Source organism: Choloepus didactylus, chromosome 6 (assembly GCF_015220235.1).
Source record: "Choloepus didactylus isolate mChoDid1 chromosome 6, mChoDid1.pri, whole genome shotgun sequence".
Lineage (NCBI taxonomy): Eukaryota > Metazoa > Chordata > Mammalia > Pilosa > Megalonychidae > Choloepus > Choloepus didactylus.
The window spans coordinates 73,254,331-73,276,315 of NC_051312.1; the positions used below are offsets into that span (position 1 = coordinate 73,254,331).

Here is a 21,985-nt window from a genome sequence, read left to right on the forward strand (position 1 = left end):
TCCCCTCCTTGCACAACCCCAGACTGATTACAGCCACAGGCTCCTTGTAAGAGAAATAAATACAAAAGCAGTTCCTTTCCTCAAACTGTGTTTTCTAAATTTTCTACAATTCAGACATTCTTGGATCCCCTGAAGAGTATTTAAAATGAGCATATTTGTGTGGAACTCAAACTGAATTGCAAGAATTTGAGTTGTGGTCTGGAAGTGCTCTCAGATTTTCTGTTACATTTCAACCCGATTGCTTGGCAAATTCATGGCAGCGTGAGCCAACAGATTATAGCAGTCTGTAACTGACACCCCTTCCTTTCTAAGGTTTTAACTCTTCAAATAGAATAAACTGTAAATAGCGTGCCTCTAGGATTTCCTCCTTCTTGTGCATATTAAACCCTTAGAAACCACAGTAAAATATACTTTGAAACCCACAGTAGTACCCTAAAAATGTTTACAGGAAGGTAATACTGCATGCTTGTATCTTCTATTGTTGCTGTTGTTTTAAGTAATTATTTACTAAATGTTCTTCGGTAAAGGGGATAACGATAGCTGATTCTGAGGGAAGACTCAAACTATTGATTCTTTTTTTTTTGTATCCTTAGAGATCCCAAAGCTCCCATAAAGAGACTGTGTGTTTTCACCCATGTAATGGGGGTAGGCTGGAGAGAGACCCATTGCCCCTAGCCTGCCTTTGTTCCTATTCATGGGTGCTCAGGCTCTCGAAATGAGCATTCCTCTTTTGTTTTGTCTGCTCTGAGAATATTTTTAGATGGTTGTACTGCTGCCTTTCAGACTCGAGAGGAAAGCGTCAGGGTCGTGAGGAAGGGGCTGGGCTCTTAGCAGGGCGCTTTTTCCACTTTCTGGAATGTTTCTTGCCCTGTTCTCGTGGCACATTTTATTTCGGTTTCCAGAAATTCTCTTCAGTGGGATTCTGAGCCTGGGGAGCACCAGAAAGGGGTATTTCAAATGTTTCCAAGATATCTCCTTCCTGGTGAACTAACAACCCTAAACACAATGGCCAGGCCAGGCCCCGGGGAGAGCTGGAACCGTTGCCGAGCCTCCCAGTTTGGACCAGATCCGCCTGCCTCCCTGAGCAGGGTTTTTGTCCTGAGGCAGGATACTCTGAAAAGCTTTGAGGTCACCTCTTGAAGAGGCCTCAGCATTTCTAGAGCCATTTAAGCCTCCATTGCCTTCTGGTAGCTTTATGTTTAGTTTGATGTGATGTGACATGAGGGAGCAACTGCTTTGTGTATCCACATGGCATCCAGCACACAGTCGGTTCTTACGAAATATTTCTTGTGTAAATGAATTGCTCTCAGGCGGTAAAGGTCACTTTGAAAACGTCTTAACATACTTGTAAACAGAGTGAAAAAGAAGCAGCAGCAGCTACAGCAGCTACAGCAGCTGACCTCTTTGGGAAATGTGCTTGCCAGGTGTCCTGCCACCTTCCCTTGGGCAATGTTAAATTTACCTCGAGCTCCTGGCACTTGTTCTTTCAAATACTCTGCTAACCCAAGGACAAACACAGTGCTTTGCTGGGCCTTCTTGGGGGGACAGGACATGCTTCCAGAGGTAGCTTTCTCTTCCTTGTACCATCTCAGCACTGTGGAGGGAATAACATTTTCAGAAATTACCAGCCAGAGCCAGGAGGGAGCTTTCCACTGATCCCGTGCAAGCCTCTTTCTGGGTTCATCGACAGCAGTCCTTGGCATGGGTGAATGAATCCCAGCAACTTCGAGCAGATTGAGTGCTGGAGTCAGATAAAAAACAGCATAATTTCAAGAGAGAATGGGATGTATTAACTGCTGCATTATCTTCTGGAATAGGGGTGGGTATCTGTTTGTATTAAAACAATCACTCCAGTTAGGCATAGAAACATGGCTCTGTGGGAAGAAATGGAGAGAGGAGATTTTTTTATTTCATTAGAACCTATTGGCTAAGGTTTCGGGGGCACAATACAGAAATGTGTGGGATCCTAGAGAAGTCGAATGAAAGCTTTTTGTACTCATGTTTAAACAGTGCTACTTCCAGTGTTAGACGGTGTCTTGTTAGTAGACAGCCAATGAGAACAAAGACCTGGCTCTCAAAAATGCTTTATAGTTGCTTTGCAAAAACGTGAAGAAACAGTATATGAATGGTGAATACTGCAGCACACACTGAACAGCTGTTTTGATAATATACCTGAGTGTGACAATAGTTCCTTCAGAGTGCTGGCAGGCAGCAGGGCTCAAAGAATTGGTTTGGAGATGAGCCATGCTGCTGCTGAACTGTGTGGGTGTTTACCTTACTGCCGCCCCTTCGTTTAGAAGCACATTAAACCATCCTGGAAACTAATCACCTGCCCCCCTTCTCTCACTACTATTGCAAAATTGAGCCTATTCGAAACTTAGAATATATTGAAAGAGAATTACGCAGCAGCTAAAAGAAACCATGTGCATGAGGTCTCGCTGTTCTCTTTGTTGTTGACGCTGTCCATCAGAGTCCTGTGCCCCGAGCCTGGTATCTGTGTGGTGGTGCCAACATGCAGCAGTCATACCTCCCAAAGTGTGAATTTTAAGGTAGGGATGGAGGAGAGGAGTTGACATCTTTTGAAAATTCTCTTCAAGAGTATGTGAAAAGTTGGCGATCTTCATCAGTTTATCTGCAAGGTTTTATTCAGCGGAATTCTCCTTTGCCTTTTGCATTCTTGATCAGCTAATGGGTAATGGCATGGTAGAGATGAGAGTCTGAATTCTGCTTCCTGGGGTCAGCAGGCTCTGATTCCACAGCCAACAGAGGGCTCCCCGTGGGCTTTCTCTTTTCAGCTTAATGAGAGGGCTCCCACCTCTTTAGGAGAGTGATCTCTTGAATGACTTAAGAAATTTTTCATGCCTCTGTTAATTGATCTGGCTTGATTTTAATGACATATCATTTTAAAACATGGGGCTGATGGAGACTCAGGCAGGCAGGCCTGTGGCCTGACCCCTGGTCCCTTGCAGCTCCCCTGGGGAGGGTTCTGACCACACACTCTGGTGACCTGCTGTATGCTGCTGTTTTGCAGAGGGCCTGAGCTGCATGAATAAGGATCACGGCTGTAGCCACATCTGCAAGGAGGCCCCGAGGGGCAGCATCGCCTGTGAGTGCAGGCCTGGTTTTGAGCTGGCCAAGAACCAGAGAGACTGTATCTGTAAGTATGGACCAGTGCACACTGCCCTGGGAACTTTCATGTCCCAGGGGTTGTTTTTTGCAGCCCTGGCGTAGAAATGCCACCACATGGCACAGCAGCAGCAGCAGCTGGGGAAGCAGCCGGCCTGAGATACCTCCACCGGGTACTTAGCTTACTGCAGAAGGGTAGTCTCCCATAGGGAAGGGAAATGCTGTGTTTTTAAGAAACTGATCAGAAGGAAATGAAATTCAAGAGTAAGGAATGTGAATGTTATGAGGGGATGGGGAGTTGGGCTCCCTGTTCCCACAGAATAAAGTCAAGTTTCTCCCTCCGAGGATCTCAGATCTTTGCTACCTACTTCTCTTACAAGCTTCATCTACCTCCTCTCCCTAAACACCAACTCCTTGCCTTTTGAAGAACAGCCCACATTCTTTCATGCTGTCAAGGCTTGGTGAATTCTTACTTACTCAACCTTCAATATCCGGCCTAACTTCTGATAATTATAAGGATATTAGCTACCATTTTGGGGAAGCATTTATTATGTGCAAACATTTGTCTCAAGCGTATGCCTTATCCCGTTTAATCCTTACAACCACAACCCTATAAGCTACGTATTATTATCTTCATTTTTAGTTGAGAAAATTATGGAGAAGTTAAAGCAACAATGTCACACAGAAAGTAAATGGCAAATTGGGATTCAACCCTAGGTCTGCTAAACAGTAAAGCTTGTGTTCCTAATCACCAGGCTATACTATCTCAGAAGCCTTCTGGATGGCCTCGGGCAGGGCGGCTGTTTCGGTTTTTGGCTTCCACCGCATTTTTTTCATTCCTCAATCATAGCACATGACACTGTGTGTTGAATTGCATATTTTGGTGTCTCTCTCCCCAACTATGAGCCACCGCAAGCAAGGACCTTGTCTTACTTTTGCTTCTTGGTGTTCCCCTGGTGCCCACTACACGTTTGTTTGATGAATGGGTGAATGAATGGTGTACACAGTCCAGATACAGCTGACACAGATGGCTGTGATAATGAAACTCCCAACAGGTAGTAAAAAATAACCGACAACTAATGATGCTCCTAAGCTGCTATTTTTGCCAGAGAAAACACTGAGAGTTTCTCTTTAGGAACACTTCCTGAAGCCACAGAGAGAAAACCTCTGCGGTTTTCTAGGGTTGGTTGTTTACAGGGAGTAGACCTTAGAGGTTAAGAGATAAGAAGACAGTTTGTCCGATGGTAGACTTCTCTCCACTGTCCCCATCACAGAGTGCAGCCTTGAAGCCAGAATAGGGCTGGTGCTGCAATCACACTCAAACAATATGCCCTGACAAACTCTGACAGCCCCTAAAGGTGAGGTTGCCTTGGAGCGAACCCCGTGGGCTGAGCAGAGTGGAGGTCACATCTCCTGCCAGAGGCACAAAATCACCTCCAGGTATCTTCAAAAGGAGGATACAGGTCCTTCAGAGTCCCAACTGTGGAGCCAGTTGCTGGAGGTAGAATGCCTGAAAGCTTATTTTTTTTTAAATTTAAATGTTTTTTTTAAGATGTCATTGCTCAAAAAACGCTGTAACAACATTTAAGGAAATAAAAAAAGAAAAAGATCCAGAATTCTATCATATAACCAGCTGTTTTGATTATTTCATATTTCCATTAATTGTGGTGCATATCCATACACATTTTTACATAACTGTAATCATACGGTAGTTTCTTTCTCACATCACAAACATTTTGTTCTTTTAATTTAGAAAAATGACAAATACTTATATAAGAATTCAAACAGTCCAGGATTGTGTAAAGAAAACATGTAGCCTCCTTCTCACTCCCATTTCCTTTGCCAGAGGTAACCACTGTCAACAATTTGATGAGTAGATACTTTCATAGGTAACTTTTCTTTTTGTCTGTGATCAATGTGTTCATACATATTCTTCATAGTTATTGGTTAATATTGCATTAATTGTGTGCAAAGAGTCATCATTTCCTCTGATTACCCTTCCTTCCACCTAATCCAGATGGAATTTGATGACAGAAATCCTAACACATATGTACAAATTAAATATCATCTGTCTATTCCAGACATAGAGGTCTATAGCCTTCCCCAAAGCCCCAGAACAGTTATATTAACATGCAAACTTCTTTGGATAGAGCAAAGCAGTAGTCCAGACTGTTTTCGTATAATTTCCCTTAAATAGTGAAAATCTCCCCCACTCTCCCACCTCCATCTTCCTATATGACTTGTTCAGTGTGTCTCAGCATTCCTACAATGTGTATTGTGGCAATCGTTTGCACAGACAGAGACAGGTTCTGTGTCGGGGTATCTCTCATGCACAGTCCCCAGCACACACTAGCTGCTCAAACACTTGCTATGAAAATCACAGCTCTTGTTGAGCAAACACAGCCCTGACTGTGGAAATCTCAGTGCTTTATTGTTGATTCATCTTCCTCTCAGTGACCTGTAACCATGGAAATGGTGGGTGCCAGCACTCCTGCGAGGACACGGCTGAAGGCCTGGAGTGTAGCTGCCACCCACAGTACAAGATGCACACGGATGGGCGGAGCTGCCTCGGTGAGTGGTGACCCCCACATCTGGGTGAGGTCTGCCCCAGCCCACCCACTCCATGAACGCAGGCAGTCTTAATGGCGTTTAGCACCAGGTGGAGGGTGTTTCGAGTGCATTTGCCACCAAACAGGACCCGAGATGCTTCACATGTGGCAGCAGGAGTAGTGGGGCTGGGGGGTGGGGTTGAGATCTAGACCCTGTTCTGTCCCTCTCTCCCTGAGTGACCCTGGAAAGCCCTTCTCCTTTCCCTGGACAAGGCTGCTCCTGGCTCTGGTGTTCTAGAGACAGAGACAGCACATCCTAAGGGGTGAGGGCGAGACGAAGCTAGAGCTAGTGTCTGAGATGACACAGGACCTTTGTGGTCAGCAGCACCCAGGGCTGCATATTCCTGGTGGATGCCTGCCCTGACCTTTGTGGTGTGTCTTTTGCTAGCTCCATGTTAAAATTTTCCAGGCCCAAAGTTCTTTTTATCCTGGACTAAGAGAACTAGAGTGAATCTGAAGTTTGCGTTCCCTGGTGTCTCTTTGGTCAGTGCAATATACTAAAAAAATCTTTTCCATGTTTACTAAGGAACCTTGTCCATTTAACAGGCTGTGTATCCTGCAGAGCCTCATTACAACAAATTTTTATGGCATGAACGAAGTCACATATCTTAAATTGTTCTCATGTCTGGGATTTCAGAAGAAGTGGTTGTGCCGGGGATGAATCTAACTCATTCATTCTGAGGCCTGTGCTCCTTTGCTTCTTTTGTAGAGCGAGAGGACGTTGCCTTGGAGGCGACAGAAAACAATGCCACATCCGTGGTGGATGGGGACAAACGAGTGAAGCGGAGGCTGCTCATGGGTAGGGGCCTCAACCTCCCACCCTTGGTCATTTACATTGGCCCTTCCCCTCCCAATTTTCTGCATCAGGCCTGAACTTGGCTGTCCGCCCTCAGGCCAGCTGGAGTGGGGTGAAAGCTCCCGCCAAGCCAGGGCGTGTGGATTCTTCACCCGTTGCTGGTGCTTAATTCCCACGCAGGCCCCTGGTATCGTGAGAAGAGTGTCTGCTGAGCCTTCAGAATAACCAGGTTAGCATCCTTGCACTGCTCTGACAGGCTGCAAGACCTGAGCAAACCGCCTTGAGCTTCCGTCTCCTGGTTTTTAAAATGGATGTAATAAAACCTACCTCTTAGGGTTGTCAGGAAGCTGAATTGAGGTCATAACTTGCAAAAGTACTTAGTGGGCTGTCAGTGAAGGTTGGTTTCCTTCCTTCTGAGTAACACTCTGGGCAGCCTCCAGTTTAGCATGGCGACTTGTCTGTTTTTTTGTCCATTGAGTCTTCTAGTTCTGACTCAGCCAATGCTAACAGTAGAAGAAATGAATGGAGAAGAGTGACATTGGGAGTTCTGCCAGCAGGTTTTCCAGCTGAGCTGGAGATGAGAGCAGAAGTGGTGGTGGCTGTGGTGGATGGGAATCAGGCACATCCTTTGATAGATTATTATTCTAGAGAGATCTTGGCTTGACCTAGACAAAACTGATCTTTTGTCAGCTTCTAGATTTATTAACCAGGTGAGAATATTGAGCAGCTGTTGCTTACCGGGCAGGTGACATTTGTGCGCTATTTTCTGCCCTTTTAAAAATTGCTATTTTTAATTGCCTTAGATTTAGAATAGCATATTTGAATGATATAAAAGTGTAATTACTATTACTAAGCTTGTAATGAAATACATCACTTCCATGTCTCATCCCTTCCCATCCACTCATCCCATTTACCAGAGACAACAATTTTCAGTTCTCCCTTTTGTTTCCTTTTTTGACTTCCTCCATATTTCTGAAAGACGAAGTGTATACAATTATTTCTTGATGTACCAGTTTTAGATATTAGCTTTTGACTTCTTCCTGCTGAGGGTGGTGGCAGAAGACTAGGATTTAGTTCTCCCTTCCTCTCCCCACCCCCAGCATGCACATGCGCCTGCCCTCTCTCCAATACCCTTAATATATTTTTATCACAATTTAAATCAATATTACGTATTTACATTATTGTGGCTATGACTATCTAAACGTGATTCACCTCTGAGTCATGTAATGTGCCGTGATCATATTTTCTTTGTGTGCTTTGTTTTCTAAGAACTTATTACCAATTCTTTTGCAAATTTCTGACAACGCTCTAAAACCCATTTAAACATATTCAAACACAGCTGATAATTTAGCAATTCCATTTTCTCCAAAAATTCTCTTCTGAGACTTCCACCCTCCTGCACTAGCAGGGTCTGACTCTTGGCCTGCTGCACATCTCTCACCTGGGCCTTCCCTTTATCATCGGCCTAGGAATTCCCTTCACCACTCTCCTGTTTGCGTGGATCTCACGTCTTCTCTTTCATTAGCTTGCATTCTTTTTTTGGTAGAGCACATCCTCCAGAATCTTCCTGAGAAAAGGTGTATGAGATGTAGATTTTTAAAAAACTTTGCCGGCCTGGAAATATCTTTATTCTACTTTTGCCTTCTCTTGAGAATTTGGCTCAATATAGAATTTAGAATTGGGAATAATATTCCAGCAGAGTTTTGAAATTACTGCTTTTAGTAATTATTGCTTTCAAGCGTCCAGAGTTGCTTCTAGAAGTCGGAAGTCATTTTGATTCTTGATCCTTTATATGAAACCTGTGAAGGCTTCTCTCTGGAAGCTTTAAAAATCTCCTGTTCCCAGTGTTCTGAAATTTCACAATAGTGTCCCACAACTTTTCCCACCTGCTATGCTGAGCACCCAGTAGACCTTTCCAATACGGACAGTCATGTTCCTTGGTTCTGCAAAATTTTCCTATATTTTTTTCTTTGATAATTTTCTTCTCTCATTTTCTCTGTTCTCTCGCTTTCTGGAACTCCTGTTAGTTGGCTGTTGTAACTTCTGGATTGAACCTCTAGTTTTCTTTTCTTTTTATTTTCATCCTACTTTCCAAAAGATTTCTTGATTTTTGTCATTTAATCTTTGTCTAGAATTCTTTGCTTTCATATTTTAAATTTTCAAGAATTTTGTTTTCTGGTTATTCTTTTGTTATAGGAACCTGTTCTTATTTCATGGATGCTTATCTTTCTGAGGTTGTTAAATTATAAGGTTTTTCTTTTTAATTTCTCTTTGTTTTTTCCAGGTTCCTTGTCCCCCTGTTCATTTAATTTGATGTGTTTATTTCATATTAGTATCTTTCCTGAAATGTCTTGTAATTCTTTGCTGATTTTTCATATTTAAGAGTGTGATACTAAAAGTAAATTGGATATTCTGTTGACCTGTAGGCTTCAAGCTTGGATAACTAGACAGTGACTTAGAAATGTCATTTGGAGATCCTCAAATGCCAATATCTATAGGTTTTTTCATTTAGGCAGGTCAGTTTTGCATGAGATGAATATCATCTAGGGGCTATAGGCTTGGCTGCCCACATTCTGGTAGCTGGTGGAGAAATGAGGGCTTGCAGTCTCTCTTTTCAGAATATAGATGTTCACCTGACAATGACTTACCACCACCCTCTGTTATTCCCAGTGTCCTTGAGTCCAGTGCTTCTCTGGTGCTGCTTCTCCAGAGGATAAACTTCCCTGCTTTAGCTGGAACAGGGAAAGGATAGTCACCTGGCTGTATGGAATTAAGGAGGGGATCTGGGCACATACCTATTTCTTATACAGACTCTCAGCCCACCCTTCTGCTTCTAGCTTCATTCTCATCCCTGCCTCAGGGATAAGTTGGTCCTTCCAATTCCTGGGCCTTTCTGAGATTCTGGCTCAAATGAACTTACTGCTTGTTGGAATACCCCTCTGCAGGGCATTGGAGTTTAGCTTTCTGCTATGCCAGTTACTGCTTATCCATTATCATGCCTCTTCTAGAAAATTTGACATCATTCATCTATTGTCTCTTCTTCTCCTGTTTTCTTTGTCCTTAAGGATTTATACTTTTTAAATCTATTTACTCTTATTTTAGTGAAATAAATGTACATGTTCCATCTGTCATATTTAATTAGAACTCCTCAGGCTTTAAAATGAGGTCACTGTAGAAGTAAGATCAGGTTTCTGGGTGCCTAGGTGCTGACAATTGAATGAATGCTGAACAGCACTTGTCTATTACTTAGAATAACTGTAGGAAATACAGAACTAGAAGGCTGTTTGCTTATTGTTCCTCATCTCTAGAGTCATGAATTAACAAGCGTGATGGATTTCTTGTGTGATTATGATAGGTCTTTCCCCTTTCAGGAAACCTAAACTTCTAAACTGGGTTCATTGGCAGTTGCAAGGGTGAAGCCACTATTCTGCAACAAGGAATGGCTGGGGTGGGCAATGGTTTCCTCTCTTGCTTTGCCCATTATTCACACTGAAGTGAGGGGGCTCAGGATTAAGGAAGAAACAACTTCTTTGCCCTGTTATGTACTCACAGCTTGCCTGCCAGATGTAGTCGTACTTAGCAGTCACTTGCTATGCTTCAGCAGGAACTTTCAGTGGCTTCAAATCTTCCAGTAGAGGGGAAAGGCTCTGCAGGTTGGGAGAGGCATCTTTGCCCATCCAGTGATCCTGTCAAGCTTCCTTGGGAGAAAGAACTCATTTAAATGGGTGGGAAGAGTTGCACCTGCTCCCCTTCTATCTCACCTGCAAGTGGCAGAGACTTGGAGTGTGTCCATGAGGACCCCACCGTGTTTCCTGGTTTCATGAACTTTGTCAAGTATTAACACTGCAACAATATCTCTTTCCTCTCAGCTGTATCAGCCCTTCTTCAGGAAGCTAACTGCCTTTTTCTTTACCTTCTTGTCAGAAACGTGTGCTGTCAACAATGGAGGTTGTGACCGCACCTGTAAGGACACTTCAACAGGTGTTCACTGCAGTTGTCCTGTTGGGTTCACGCTCCAGTTGGATGGCAAGACCTGTAAAGGTAGCCTGTGCCTCTCCATGAAGGGAAGCCCCACGCTGCCAGTGGCAGGGATAAAGGCAGCCCTTCCCCTGCACACCCACCTCCTGAGTAACTCCAGACTTAACTGTGATTCATATTAATGGAAGCTTTTTTCCCTGGGCTAGTGAAAGGTTATAATTGAGTAAGCTTAATTAGAACCAGTTTAATTACACTAACTGTTGAGAAGTCAGCCTCTATAAGGCATCAAATAATCCATTTCAGGCAGTGGCTTTATTGGAAAAAGGCAGAAGTTCAAGGAAGCATTCATTTTCAGGAGATAATATCAACATATCATAAATAACAGCCTAAAGATTACTATGTATATAACAGCCAGGATTATTATCTGGAGTACTTAATGAATAACTGTACCATTAAGTTTTACTGATGGAGAGAGACCCCAATGACCTACAGGTATTTCATGGGCAAGAGTACAAAGGATTAGTTCTCTAGCATGATAAAAAGTAGATAACCATTACAGATGAAACTGAGTAAAGATAAGATTAATTTGAGTAGCAGGAATCATTTAAAGCATTGAGGCTATTTGATCGTTGTATAATTTGCCAAACAAATTTTCTAGTCCCTTATAGCTTTAATCATTAAGCCGAAAGCGTATGTATACTAAAGGGAACCATCTTGTCACAAGAGAGTGAGGAAAGAATGAGAATATAACAGGACATCACCATTCTTTCCCATAGTTTGTTCCCTTAATGCTTGTAAAGGGCAGGCTTAAGTCAGAGTTCTCAAGAGGATGAGGCATTTGTCTTTCAAAATTGGTTAAGCCAGATAAGAAAATGAGTTAGGATTAAAAACATCAACAGACATTCTTAAATGTTTTTATGGATCTCTTTTTATTATTTTAGAGAATAATGAAGCACACACAATAGCACTTCAGGGATTTGTGGGAAACGAGGCAAGTATTACTGTCTGATTTGCTGGTGCTTGTCTGTTACAGATATTGATGAGTGCCATGTCCGCAATGGAGGTTGTGATCATTTCTGCAAAAACACTGTGGGCAGTTTTGACTGCAGCTGCAAAAAAGGATTTAAATTATTAACAGATGAGAAGTCTTGCCAAGGTATGTGCTGAAAATGTGCTGTGAAATGGCCTGCTGGTTGGAGCAGAAAAGACATAACCCCACCCTGGCAGAGACCAGCTTGCTGGGGTTCTTGAAGGAATCACTAATCCAGTCTTCAGCTTATGCTTCACTTATTTCATCTGTTAAGGAGAATAAAAATAATGATAGAGATAACAGGTATATTATGGAAATTAAGCTATTAATAATTAGAGAACACCACGAAGAACTCTCATGGTCTGATTACGTGAGCTCGCTACTAGAAATGGAATAGAATACAGAAGGGTTGTATTGAGGTGTTGAGGTTTTGACTAATTTTCCTTTTCTAAAATTTGTTTTTTTTTAATCATTTTTTATTGTACAATATTACATATGTTCATAAAAATGATAACTTTCCAAATGCAATTTAACAAGTGGTTATTAAACTTCTTTTAATGTTATTGATTTTATAACAAAAGGTGGTGGCAAAAGGTGTAGATTTATTTAAAACAGACTTTCTAGCAAAAACTTGGGGTCAACCCATTATCAAGGTCATGTATCAGTTGTTCTTTTCCTTGTAGCCCTTGTTTTGTACCAGCAGCCTGGGGAGAGGGCTGCTGGAGAGGGAGGAGGGGGCGGGGAGAGGGAGGGGAGGGGAGAGGAGAAGATGATGCTGCTCAGTCTCGGGAAGCTTTGCAGACCCCTTCTCAGAAGCATCCCCCCCACGTAAGGGGTGAGGCAAGGGGACTGTTCGGGGTAGCGGTTGGCATTGATATTAATAACTGTTTGGGATAAGTGGGAAACTGTTTTGGGTGGGGCATCATTTATAATTTTAGATGAGCACCTTTTATGCCCTATTGACGTGTAGGAAGAAGCTCTCGGGGAAGATGTGCTGTCATTTATTCCTGCTCCGTTTTGGGGGATAAGAACTCCCTAATTTAATTTGTTAAAAATCCCAATATTGAATATAATTTCTGATTTCAGTTCAGATAATAAAGATGTAACATCACTTTTTAAAAAACCTTATGGTGCGAATTAGGATTTTTTTCTCTCTTGATTTGCTTTTCTTAATATATAATTTGTCAGGCAGTTCAAGTATATGCTTTAAATTCAGTAAGTGAGTTAATTCTAGATGATTATTGTATGGTTTTCTTCAGTTTGACTTGGCAAGCAGATTTGCTGTTCCACATAATGTTCATAATGTATGGAACAAGAAATACTGTTTAAGCTGTGTAAACACATTAAAGGGGAATTAGAAAAGTGATCTCGTTATTTTTGGCAAAGCAAAAGCCTTATAGTGGGCAGCCAAAGTCAGCTACTGCACGAGTCCACTTTCTCCACAACTGGCTAATATTAATAACATATTTCATAGGTCGGCACCAATTACTAGGGAGGAAACTGACTTTTTCTCATTTTTCACTGATCAGTCTTGGTAGAACAAATTTTTGCACAGAAAAAAAATGCTGAGTAAGTTGCCAGGATTTCTGGGAAAAGCTAGGGATGAATAGGTTTTGTAAGAATTTGCTCTTTTTTATTTCACTTTTTCATTCCTCCAGTTCCTTCTAAATGTTTGTTTTTTATTAATACAGTTTCTCTTGGCACACTTAGTGTTGAAAAAGTGGCCCAGCAATGATCTAGTTGGCTTCCAGTGTGTGCTGGACTGATCCTGGTTTATCCATTTGGAGACACAGATTTTAACTCGGTTGAAACCTTCCCAAGAGTTGAGGAAGTGGAGCCCTGAAATTCTAGTCTACAGGAAAGATGTGAGGAACATACCAGGAATGAAAGGATAATTAGATAGACAAATGCACTCTCCTGAGTCTAGTTTCCATGACCCCAGCTAAACCAATAATGTGTCTGTACTGAACCGGGATGGCAGGGGCATGTGGGTCTGAATTATGGGGGCAGAACAAAACCAAGGGATTGGCCAAGAAGATCCAGTTTGGAACTGAAATTCACATTTCAGTGTCTGCAATAGAAAATTACCAAAGATATTGGTGTTAATTGCATTCTTATAGTGCAGAGGACATTAAAATCCAGGATCAACTTAACACTATCTCTGAGAAGGCCAGAGAGAGATGGGAACCAGATTTAATTCCAATCCAAGTGTTTTCTCCTTTCAGTTTGTCATAGCTTATAAAATTATTGTTGCTGTTTTACGAACACCAATATAACAGTAATAATGCTTAACTAGCACCTTATTGTTTGCAAAACTCTTTTTAGGTATGTTATCTAATTTAGCTTCATTTAAATATTTTTAAATTACTCGTAGACAAGAGAGACCAAGTGAGCTTTTAGGTAACAGCAGTTTGTAACAGAATTTGGAAACAGTGCCTCTGGCAGTGAGTACACTTATTGTGGGGCTGCTCAACACTTTCTTGAGCATGAGTGAGCAAGGAGAACTAATGGATACTTTTTCAGCCTGTTTGTTGATTTTGTTGTTGGTCAGTAACCGATGTTTATTAAAAATGTATTCTTCTCTGCACTATCCATCAGAGTTGGTTTCAACTCCCCTCTCCCTTTGAAAATTACAGATGTGGACGAGTGCTCTTTGGATAGGACATGTGATCACAGCTGCAACAACCACCCTGGCACATTTACATGTGCTTGCAACAAGGGGTACACCCTCTACGGCTTTACCCACTGTGGAGGTGAGAAGACTGGCTTACAGTCTGGAGGTGGGGTGAGGCTGGGCCGGGCAGGGCATGGTGCAGGAGCCCACTTAACGAGTTTCCCCAGATAAGGGCATTTATTTTCCTGCAATGAGAAATGGAAGATTTCCAATCCCTGAACTGTAGGAGCAAGCTTATTGGCTCAAGCGAAGCATCTGCTAAGGGAAATCTTCCCACATTTATGCCTTTAACATCTCAAGTATGAAATGGAGCAGAGAAAAGAGCTGAGTTCCTTCAGCTGAGAATTCTTTATTGATGTGGTTAGATTCAAAGAAGAGAGGGTCTCTCAGGAACTGATACCCTATCCCTTGGAACTTCCCAGCAGATATTAAAGACTCAGTCCTCAGAGAGGGTTGGCAGGGCACCAGCCAGTTCCACAACCCTGCCATGCATAGGAGCTGGCTGCAAAGCCTTGGTTCAAGCCACAGTTAGGTTTTTGAGCTGGAAGTGGGGCCATTGAGTTTATCTCTCTGCCCTGTGCCAACTTAGCAGCATGTTCTGATGTCTCAAAACCTTATGGTCAGGAAGGCTATGGCATACATCAGATTTGGCACCAACTGATCCAAACTCCACTTCCCGTGATCATCAGATTCATCTTTGAGAATATAGTTTCCCAGATTCTGATTCAGATATCTGGGGCTTTCAAGGTGATTCTGAGGAGCTGCAGGATTTGGGAACCACTGACTTAAAAATTCCCTACCCACTTTCTTGTATCCTGTGCTTAAGAAGAATGGACATTAGTAATTTACTATAGACAGTGTTGTCTCCATTCTGCTTTTCAACCCATTCTTAACATGGCTAAAAACATACCATGTTTTTAAAAAACATTCCCAGTCCATCAAGCAACCCCAAGGAAATGTACCCTGAATGCTGATGTGTGTCTGGGTTAATTGGAGCCTCCTTCCAACCTGGACTCAGTTTCATATTGATTTGGGTTACTGCAAATCACTTCCCTTCTCTGTGTCTCAACTATTATAAACTGTCAAATGGGGAATCCTAATTCTGTCTCTCTCCCATGGTATGTAACCCAAAGGGATGAAGTTTTAAATTGGAAGCCTGTGTATTGTCCAAGTTTGGACACCTGAAAGTAGAGTGTGGCCCCTTTTGAGTGTCTCTAATGAGAGAATGGTTTGATCAAGAATGGAGCTGAGACCACTGAACTGAGGCTCATGCCAGGAAATCCACTGATTGGGGAGCTGAGGTGTGGGGTCAGCAGGTGCCAAGTACACATCCTGGAGGCAGTCAGCACCTTCCCTTTGCTTAGTAAATTTCGACCACTACGGGACTCCCCTCCTGCTCCTTTCTCAAGGGAGAGAAAGTGTAAGACGGGTGGGCGATGGGCTGCTGTCACAGGAGAATGTTTTGTTTCACAGACACAAACGAGTGCAGCGTCAACAACGGAGGCTGTCAGCAGGTCTGTGTGAATACGGTGGGCGGCTACGAATGCCAGTGCCATTCTGGGTACAAGCTCCACTGGAATAAAAAAGACTGCGTGGGTAAGGGGCACTGAGGTGCACACTCAGTTGGTGGGCTCACACTGGCCCAGAGGCGGTGCGGCTCCCTGCATTCTCCCATGTCAGGGTGGACCAACAGTGCACCCTCCACCTCATTCTCCTCCCCTCAGCTGCAGCAAGTGTTCTTTAAATAGTTCCAAAACAGGAGATACTTTTCATGCTCCTTGGTGTTTCCTTCTGTGCGTAGGTTGGAACTTACTTCTGTTTTCCTGGTTGGCTTTTCTGCATGAAAAAGCATGCAAGGGGCTCCTTTACCTTGATGGGAAATAGTGCCTGCGTGTTCTGTGCTGGGCATCCGCTCTACCTTCTTTTCTTGAAATTGTGAGGCCTTTGATGCATGGGACTCAACTGTCATTGTCACACTTGGAAATGTCCTTCTCTTTCTGTAAGTGTCTGTGTTTTGTCCTTAGAAGAGAAGGGGCTCCTGCCCAATAGTGTGTCACCCCACGTGTCCCTGAACTGTGGAAGGAGTGGTGGAGGAGACAGGTGCTTCCTCAGATGTCACTCTGGCATTCACCTCTCTTCAGGTGAGTGGGTTCCAGTCCCCGGGGCGGGTCTTCAGCCCAGGGCCAGGCCTTCCTGGCATCTCAGTGTTAGATGCTCACCACCAGAGGCCTATTGAGACTCCATACACTGGGTATGTCCTAGTGGCCCATGTGGCGTGGGGGTGGAGGTGGGGGTTTTAACTGCTCCCAGGATAGACTGTTACCTTGCTTACATGTTTGACAATCCATGTTCTGTCTGTCAGGACTGCAAGAGGCCTACTCTGTTACCTGCGGCCCTTCCTCTCCTCTCAGGAGCAAACAGCAAAAATCAAATGACTCTGCTTTCGGGGGTAATTGCCAAATCTGTGTGTTCTCTCAGGGGCTCACTGTGTTCAATGGACTTCATTCTTGGGGCACTGTTCTTGGATGTTAGCTTTGTTTTCTTTTAATCTCATTGCTATGAGCACATTACAGGGTGTTCTAGCTTGCAGCCTTGGTGCCTTAAAATCTGATTCACTCACGTAACAGGTACTTACTGCGTGCCCACTGTGTGCTAAGGGCGCTGTGTCCAGCCTGGGTGGGCCATCTTGGGCAGAGGCCCACAGAGCTCTGGGACCCAGAGACTTGGGTCTCCCAAATTCCCTATACCCAAGAGCACCTCATAGGGCCAGCAGGAAATGTGTGCCTGGGCACATGGAACTGGTGGAAACAGACATGGGCAGAAACAGGGAGCAACCCTTTCTGGTTTTCAATAGACAAAGAATTACATCCAAAGTTTTCAGGAGGCCTTGTACTCACAGATTGAGACACCTTTGTAATTATGTCATGAGAGCATCTGTATGAGGAAACAGCTCCTGATGTCTGCATTATGTATGAGAGCAAAGCTAGAGACCTAAAGCAAGACAGTAACAGCTCACATGTATTAAACGAGCAGTTAGAACATGTCAGCCACTGCATTACATGTATTAGGTGATTTAATCCACAGAATTATTTCTCCTCTGAGGCAATTTTGCTTTTGTTCTTATTAAACAGATGAAGAAACTGAGGCTCAGAGAGGTGAAGTAACTTACCTGAAGTGACTCAGATAGGAAATGGTGGAGTCAGGATTTGAACCCAGGCAGTCTGGACTCAGAGTCTTAATCACTATCCTTCATAGCCTCTTTATTTGGACCCAGCCAGTGCAGGCATTACGGTCTGTTTACCAAATTCCTCAGCAATGGTGACTTGGAGATTTAGGCCACCCCATGGTCAGGCAAGCTAATACTTATTCAGTTCTTACTATATACCAGGCAGTAGGCTAAATATATATATATATATATATATATATGTATGTATGTATTCATCTCATTTAATCCTACTAATGTAGGTAATGTAATTATGTCCATTTTACAGATGAGGAACCTGAGGTTTAGGAAGATTAAGGAACTTTCTCAAATTCTCAGCACAAGCCCAAGAGCTGGAATTTGAATCCAGGTCATTGACTCAAGAGCCTACTGTGTGGTTAAGACTGACCCGGGGAGGAGAAGAGAATTTTGCCCATCATTTTCTCTAAGTGGGGTTTTCACTCCCTCCCATTTCTTGTCTGGAACAGCAGCTCCCCTCAGCCCTGTCCTCCCAGGGCAGGCTTATTTAGAAGAGTCTGCCCTTTGCCATTTCCCTCAACTGTCTTGTCCAAATTTGAACTGAAGGATTCTCAGGAAGGCAGAAGGATGACCTCATCTTTCACATCACTGTTGAGGCTGTTTGGGGCCCATCTATTCTTATATTTGATTTGCTGGATCTCTCTCTCAAGTGGAGGGATAAATGTAACTTTTAGGAAGCTCCTGGTGTCCTTGGTCTGAGGGTAATAAAAACTCCATGATCCAAAATTTTTTTGGTCTCAGGGTAAGAGAGGGACTAAACGGCATGAAGTTTCAGGGTGCACAGCGTGTGGAAGGTCCCAGCCAATGGGCGGTTCGCCAGTACCCACCTGGTGTTTCCATTCCTTTGTCTCTGAAGGTAACATCTCTCACTTGTTTCTTTCTGAAGATGTCGCCACCGTGAGGACAAGTGTAACCTTTAAGCTAAATGAAGGCAAGTGTAGTTTGAAAAAGGCTGAGCTGTTTCCCGAGGGTCTGCAACCAGCACTACCAGGTATGGAATCAGATGGCTGGTGTAGGGAGTGTGCCTGAGTGTTGGGAAAGGGGTCTGCGACAAGCCAGGCTTGCTGGAGCTCCAACGAAGGACTGGTTGGCTGTCCAAGCAGCTCAAGAGCACTTCAGGTGGGATTCAACAGTTCACAATCTCTAGGGACTCTTCAAAAGAGGAGGAGCCTAGCCTAGGACCCCTGTAAAGTGCTGGGGTTATATTTCAGCTTCCTTTGCTAGGTGTAGTTGAGCTCTGAGGAAGCTTCTGAGTTCACAGGAGTCAGTAAGACTTAAGATGCATTAGAGATTTGTGATCATATTGGGTTAAAATTTCTAGATCTTAAAGTTGGCTTCAAATATAAGCCAAGGCAAATGAAAAAGTTTGGCTCAAAAAGGATAATATTTCATGAACAAAGTTGTAATATCCAGCTTTCCTGCTGGGTCTAGTTTCGGGAGGCAGCTACTCCATTGGCTTGAGCAGAACAAATACCATCCAAGTAGAACTGGCCCTATTGAAAAAGAGCAGAATCTAATACTTCTCTTTTTCCCTCTGCTCAGATTTCTAGTATTATTTCTAGAATAATTTTGGAGATTAAAAAAATTGGGATTCATGTATTAGGGAAGCTTATTTCCCCAGTCCATCCTCAAATGTTATATAAACAAACATAAAGCATTAAATAAAACATAAAACATCTAGTCATTTTTGACTGCTTATTTAAGTAACTAACCAACATTATTTTGGTACCTCCATTTCATGGCATATCATGCAGCCATTAATTATATATTTTCAAACAACATTTAACAATATAGGAAAATGTTCTTGTTATAATGCTAAGGAGGAAGAAGGGAAAGTAACATTTTGTTGTATATGTAATACAATCCAAATTGTATACGAAAAAGCACAAGTAAAAAAAAAAAAATAAAGAAAACTCATCCTATCACTAATAGTGGTTTTATCTGGGTAGAAGGACTGGTGATTTTAATTTTTATTTTTTCTGCATTTTTCAAGTTCTCCACAGTGAGCATTTATATTTTTAAATCAGGGGTGAAGGGAAAGCAATATTAAAAATAGGTTTGGTCTGTAGTTTAGTTAACGGTATTATACCAATGCTAACCTCTTAGTTTTGATAAATGTACCATGATGATGTAAGAAGTTAACATTAGGGGTAGCTGGGTGAAGAGCATATGGGAACTCTCTGTTCTGTTTTAGCAACTTCCCTGTGGCTCTAAAATTATATCAAAGTAAAAAGGTTTTTTTTAAAAAATACATATGGAAAAATTAAAAGGGAAAAAAGTTCAAAATGTGCATCTATTTGGTTTGAGATTTGAAGTTAGCCTTCTGAAAAGGTGTGATAGACCTCTAGGGGAAAAATATAAAGGGGAAAATTTTCTTTCTTCCTTTGGCCCTGATGACCTGCTGTTAAAGAAAAATATAATATAGATACCACATCAGTGCAAGTAAAGTAAGACTTTAGGAGAGAGACAAATTAATTGTGTGGATGAAACATGGACCTGCTCCTTGGTTCCAGTACAATCATTATAGTTAAGAGTTTCACTGGAGGCCATGGAAGACAGCCTGAGTCAGGAAAAGGGAAGTGCAAAGCTCCATATTTCACAACACTTTCACACCCATCACTCCTGGCTATTTCAAAATGAGACATCATTGTTGATGTGCTTTCCAGCTTTCCCTTCAAGTTGGAAATTCTCCAAGGTCAGTTTGCCTAAAAGCAGGAGTTGGTTTCCTTTCTACTCCTGTGCTCCTTTCTTATTTGAAGCCTCAGTCCCTGCTTGCACATTACAGTCCAGCTTTAAAGAAACCAACTATGAGAACATGAGTGCACCTTGGCAAACCAGCTGTCAGCAGAAGCGAGGGGTGTGAGATGACCCCTGGCTCTCATCTTCCACACATGTGGCTGGTTAGTTGGCAACAGAGCATTTATCCAATGAAAAGAATTTTCAACAGCTAAATTGCAAAGTTATATGGGAGGTGATATTGGCTCTTCAAAATTAAAATGTCATTGTGCTCTAAGCTGTGGGGCCTGCAATGTCTTGGCATCTGGAGTTAATCATTTAGTCCCCTAAAAGTTGTTTTAATGAAATGTTTACTGAGCTCTAGCGAATGTTCAACTGAGTGCTTTGCCAAGATTTGGCTTCCGATGATTTTGTTTCTTCATACAGAGAAGCACAGCTCAGTAAAAGAGAGCTTCCACTACGCAAACCTTACATGCAGCTCCAGCAAGCAAGTCCCAGGAGCCCCTGGCCAACCAAGCACTGCTAAGGAAATGTTTATCACTGTTGAGTTTGAGCTTGAAACTAACCAAAAGGAGGTGACAGGTTGGTGTGAAAGCAGTCTACAGTCCTAGGCTTCTCACAGCTTGCTGCTTTTTCCTCTGCCTTTCATTTTCCATCTTTTTTTTGGGGGGGGATATATAGTGCAACTACTAAAGTATCTCCTGTTTTGTTTTTTTTTTGTTTTTTTTTTTTCATCCCCAAACTAAACTGAATTGGTTTGGAACCTGATGACTTTATCTGCTTCATAAAAACCCAAAGCTACCATTTTGGTCAACAAATTTCTGTTTGAACCTAATGCTGCCCTGCCTGCTAGGTGCCCACCTACAGGTGTGTCCCCGTTCTGTCCCGTGTGGGACTCTGGGTGTTGGTGGGTCCTGCAGTCCGTCTGGGTATCCTCACCTACTAAGGCCTGATCTCCTCCCCTGCTGCTGTCCCTCTTGTTTCTGTAGCTTCTTGCGATCTGAGCTGCATCGTAAAGAGAACAGAGAAGCGGCTCCGGAAAGCCATCCGCACACTCCGGAAAGCTGTCCACAGGGAGCAGTTTCACCTCCAACTATCAGGGATGGACCTTGAAGTAGCTAAAAAGTCTCCCAGAACATCTGAACACCTGGCAGAATCCTGTGGAGTGGGACAGGGCCACATGGAAAACCAGTGTGGTGAGTGGGCTGGTGGCCAGGACATTCCTGCTAACAGAACTGCCTTGAGCCCTGTAAAAACAAAGGGGAACCAAAAGCAAGGCTGACCCAGCCTCCCTTCTCTGATCTTGCTCCAGAGAACACTCTGGACCCCGTCCACATCTGGAACTCTCATGTTGGTGTCTGTTGTGCCTCCTGGACTGGGAGTTCCCCAGTGACTGGGAGAGTCTTGTTCATCTCTGCATCCCCAGCACCCAGCTTGGTGCCTGGCTTGTGATGGCCACTCAATAAATGTTTGTTGAATCAAGGGGCAGAAAGGAAGAGGCAAGGTTGATGAGAATATGGAGTGTTGATCTTTAAGGGTCTGAGGGATCCCCTGGCTGAGGCAGAACTGCAGATGTAAGATGCATTCTCCATACTCTCCATACTCCATCATCACTGTTCCTCTCTCACCGTCTCCCTTGGTCTTAGCCAGGGGGGCAGTGAGCAGACTCCCATCTGCAGCTTTGTGCAAAAGAGAGGCCAAGGAGCCACTCAGCTGCCTTATCTCTGAGTTTCAGCCAAAGACTTCCAGTATGTCAGTTTCTTGGTGTGGTGGTGGTAGTGGTGGTGTGTGTGTG

The 21,985-nt window shown here is 43.1% G+C and overlaps 1 protein-coding gene across 6 annotated transcripts in view; it reads left to right on the forward strand.

Moving 5' to 3' along the window:
• The window catches only part of SCUBE2 (signal peptide, CUB domain and EGF like domain containing 2), a 71,547-nt gene that overhangs the window by 15,538 nt on the left and 34,024 nt on the right, over window positions 1-21,985 (forward strand). For 2 of the 6 annotated variants that reach the window (XM_037840032.1, XM_037840036.1), the window contains 12 exons: window positions 3,032-3,157; window positions 5,581-5,697; window positions 6,445-6,534; window positions 10,456-10,572; window positions 11,543-11,665; window positions 14,176-14,292; window positions 15,687-15,809; window positions 16,238-16,354; window positions 16,576-16,662; window positions 18,311-18,445; window positions 20,617-20,772; window positions 21,180-21,386. In XM_037840032.1, coding sequence (XP_037695960.1) covers window positions 3,032-3,157; window positions 5,581-5,697; window positions 6,445-6,534; window positions 10,456-10,572; window positions 11,543-11,665; window positions 14,176-14,292; window positions 15,687-15,809; window positions 16,238-16,354; window positions 16,576-16,662; window positions 18,311-18,445; window positions 20,617-20,772; window positions 21,180-21,386 — 1,515 coding nt within the window. The remainder of the gene's footprint in view (window positions 1-3,031; window positions 3,158-5,580; window positions 5,698-6,444; window positions 6,535-10,455; window positions 10,573-11,542; window positions 11,666-14,175; window positions 14,293-15,686; window positions 15,810-16,237; window positions 16,355-16,575; window positions 16,663-18,310; window positions 18,446-20,616; window positions 20,773-21,179; window positions 21,387-21,985) is intronic. The other 4 variants (XM_037840034.1, XM_037840033.1, XM_037840035.1 and 1 more) reach the window with 4 other exon arrangements.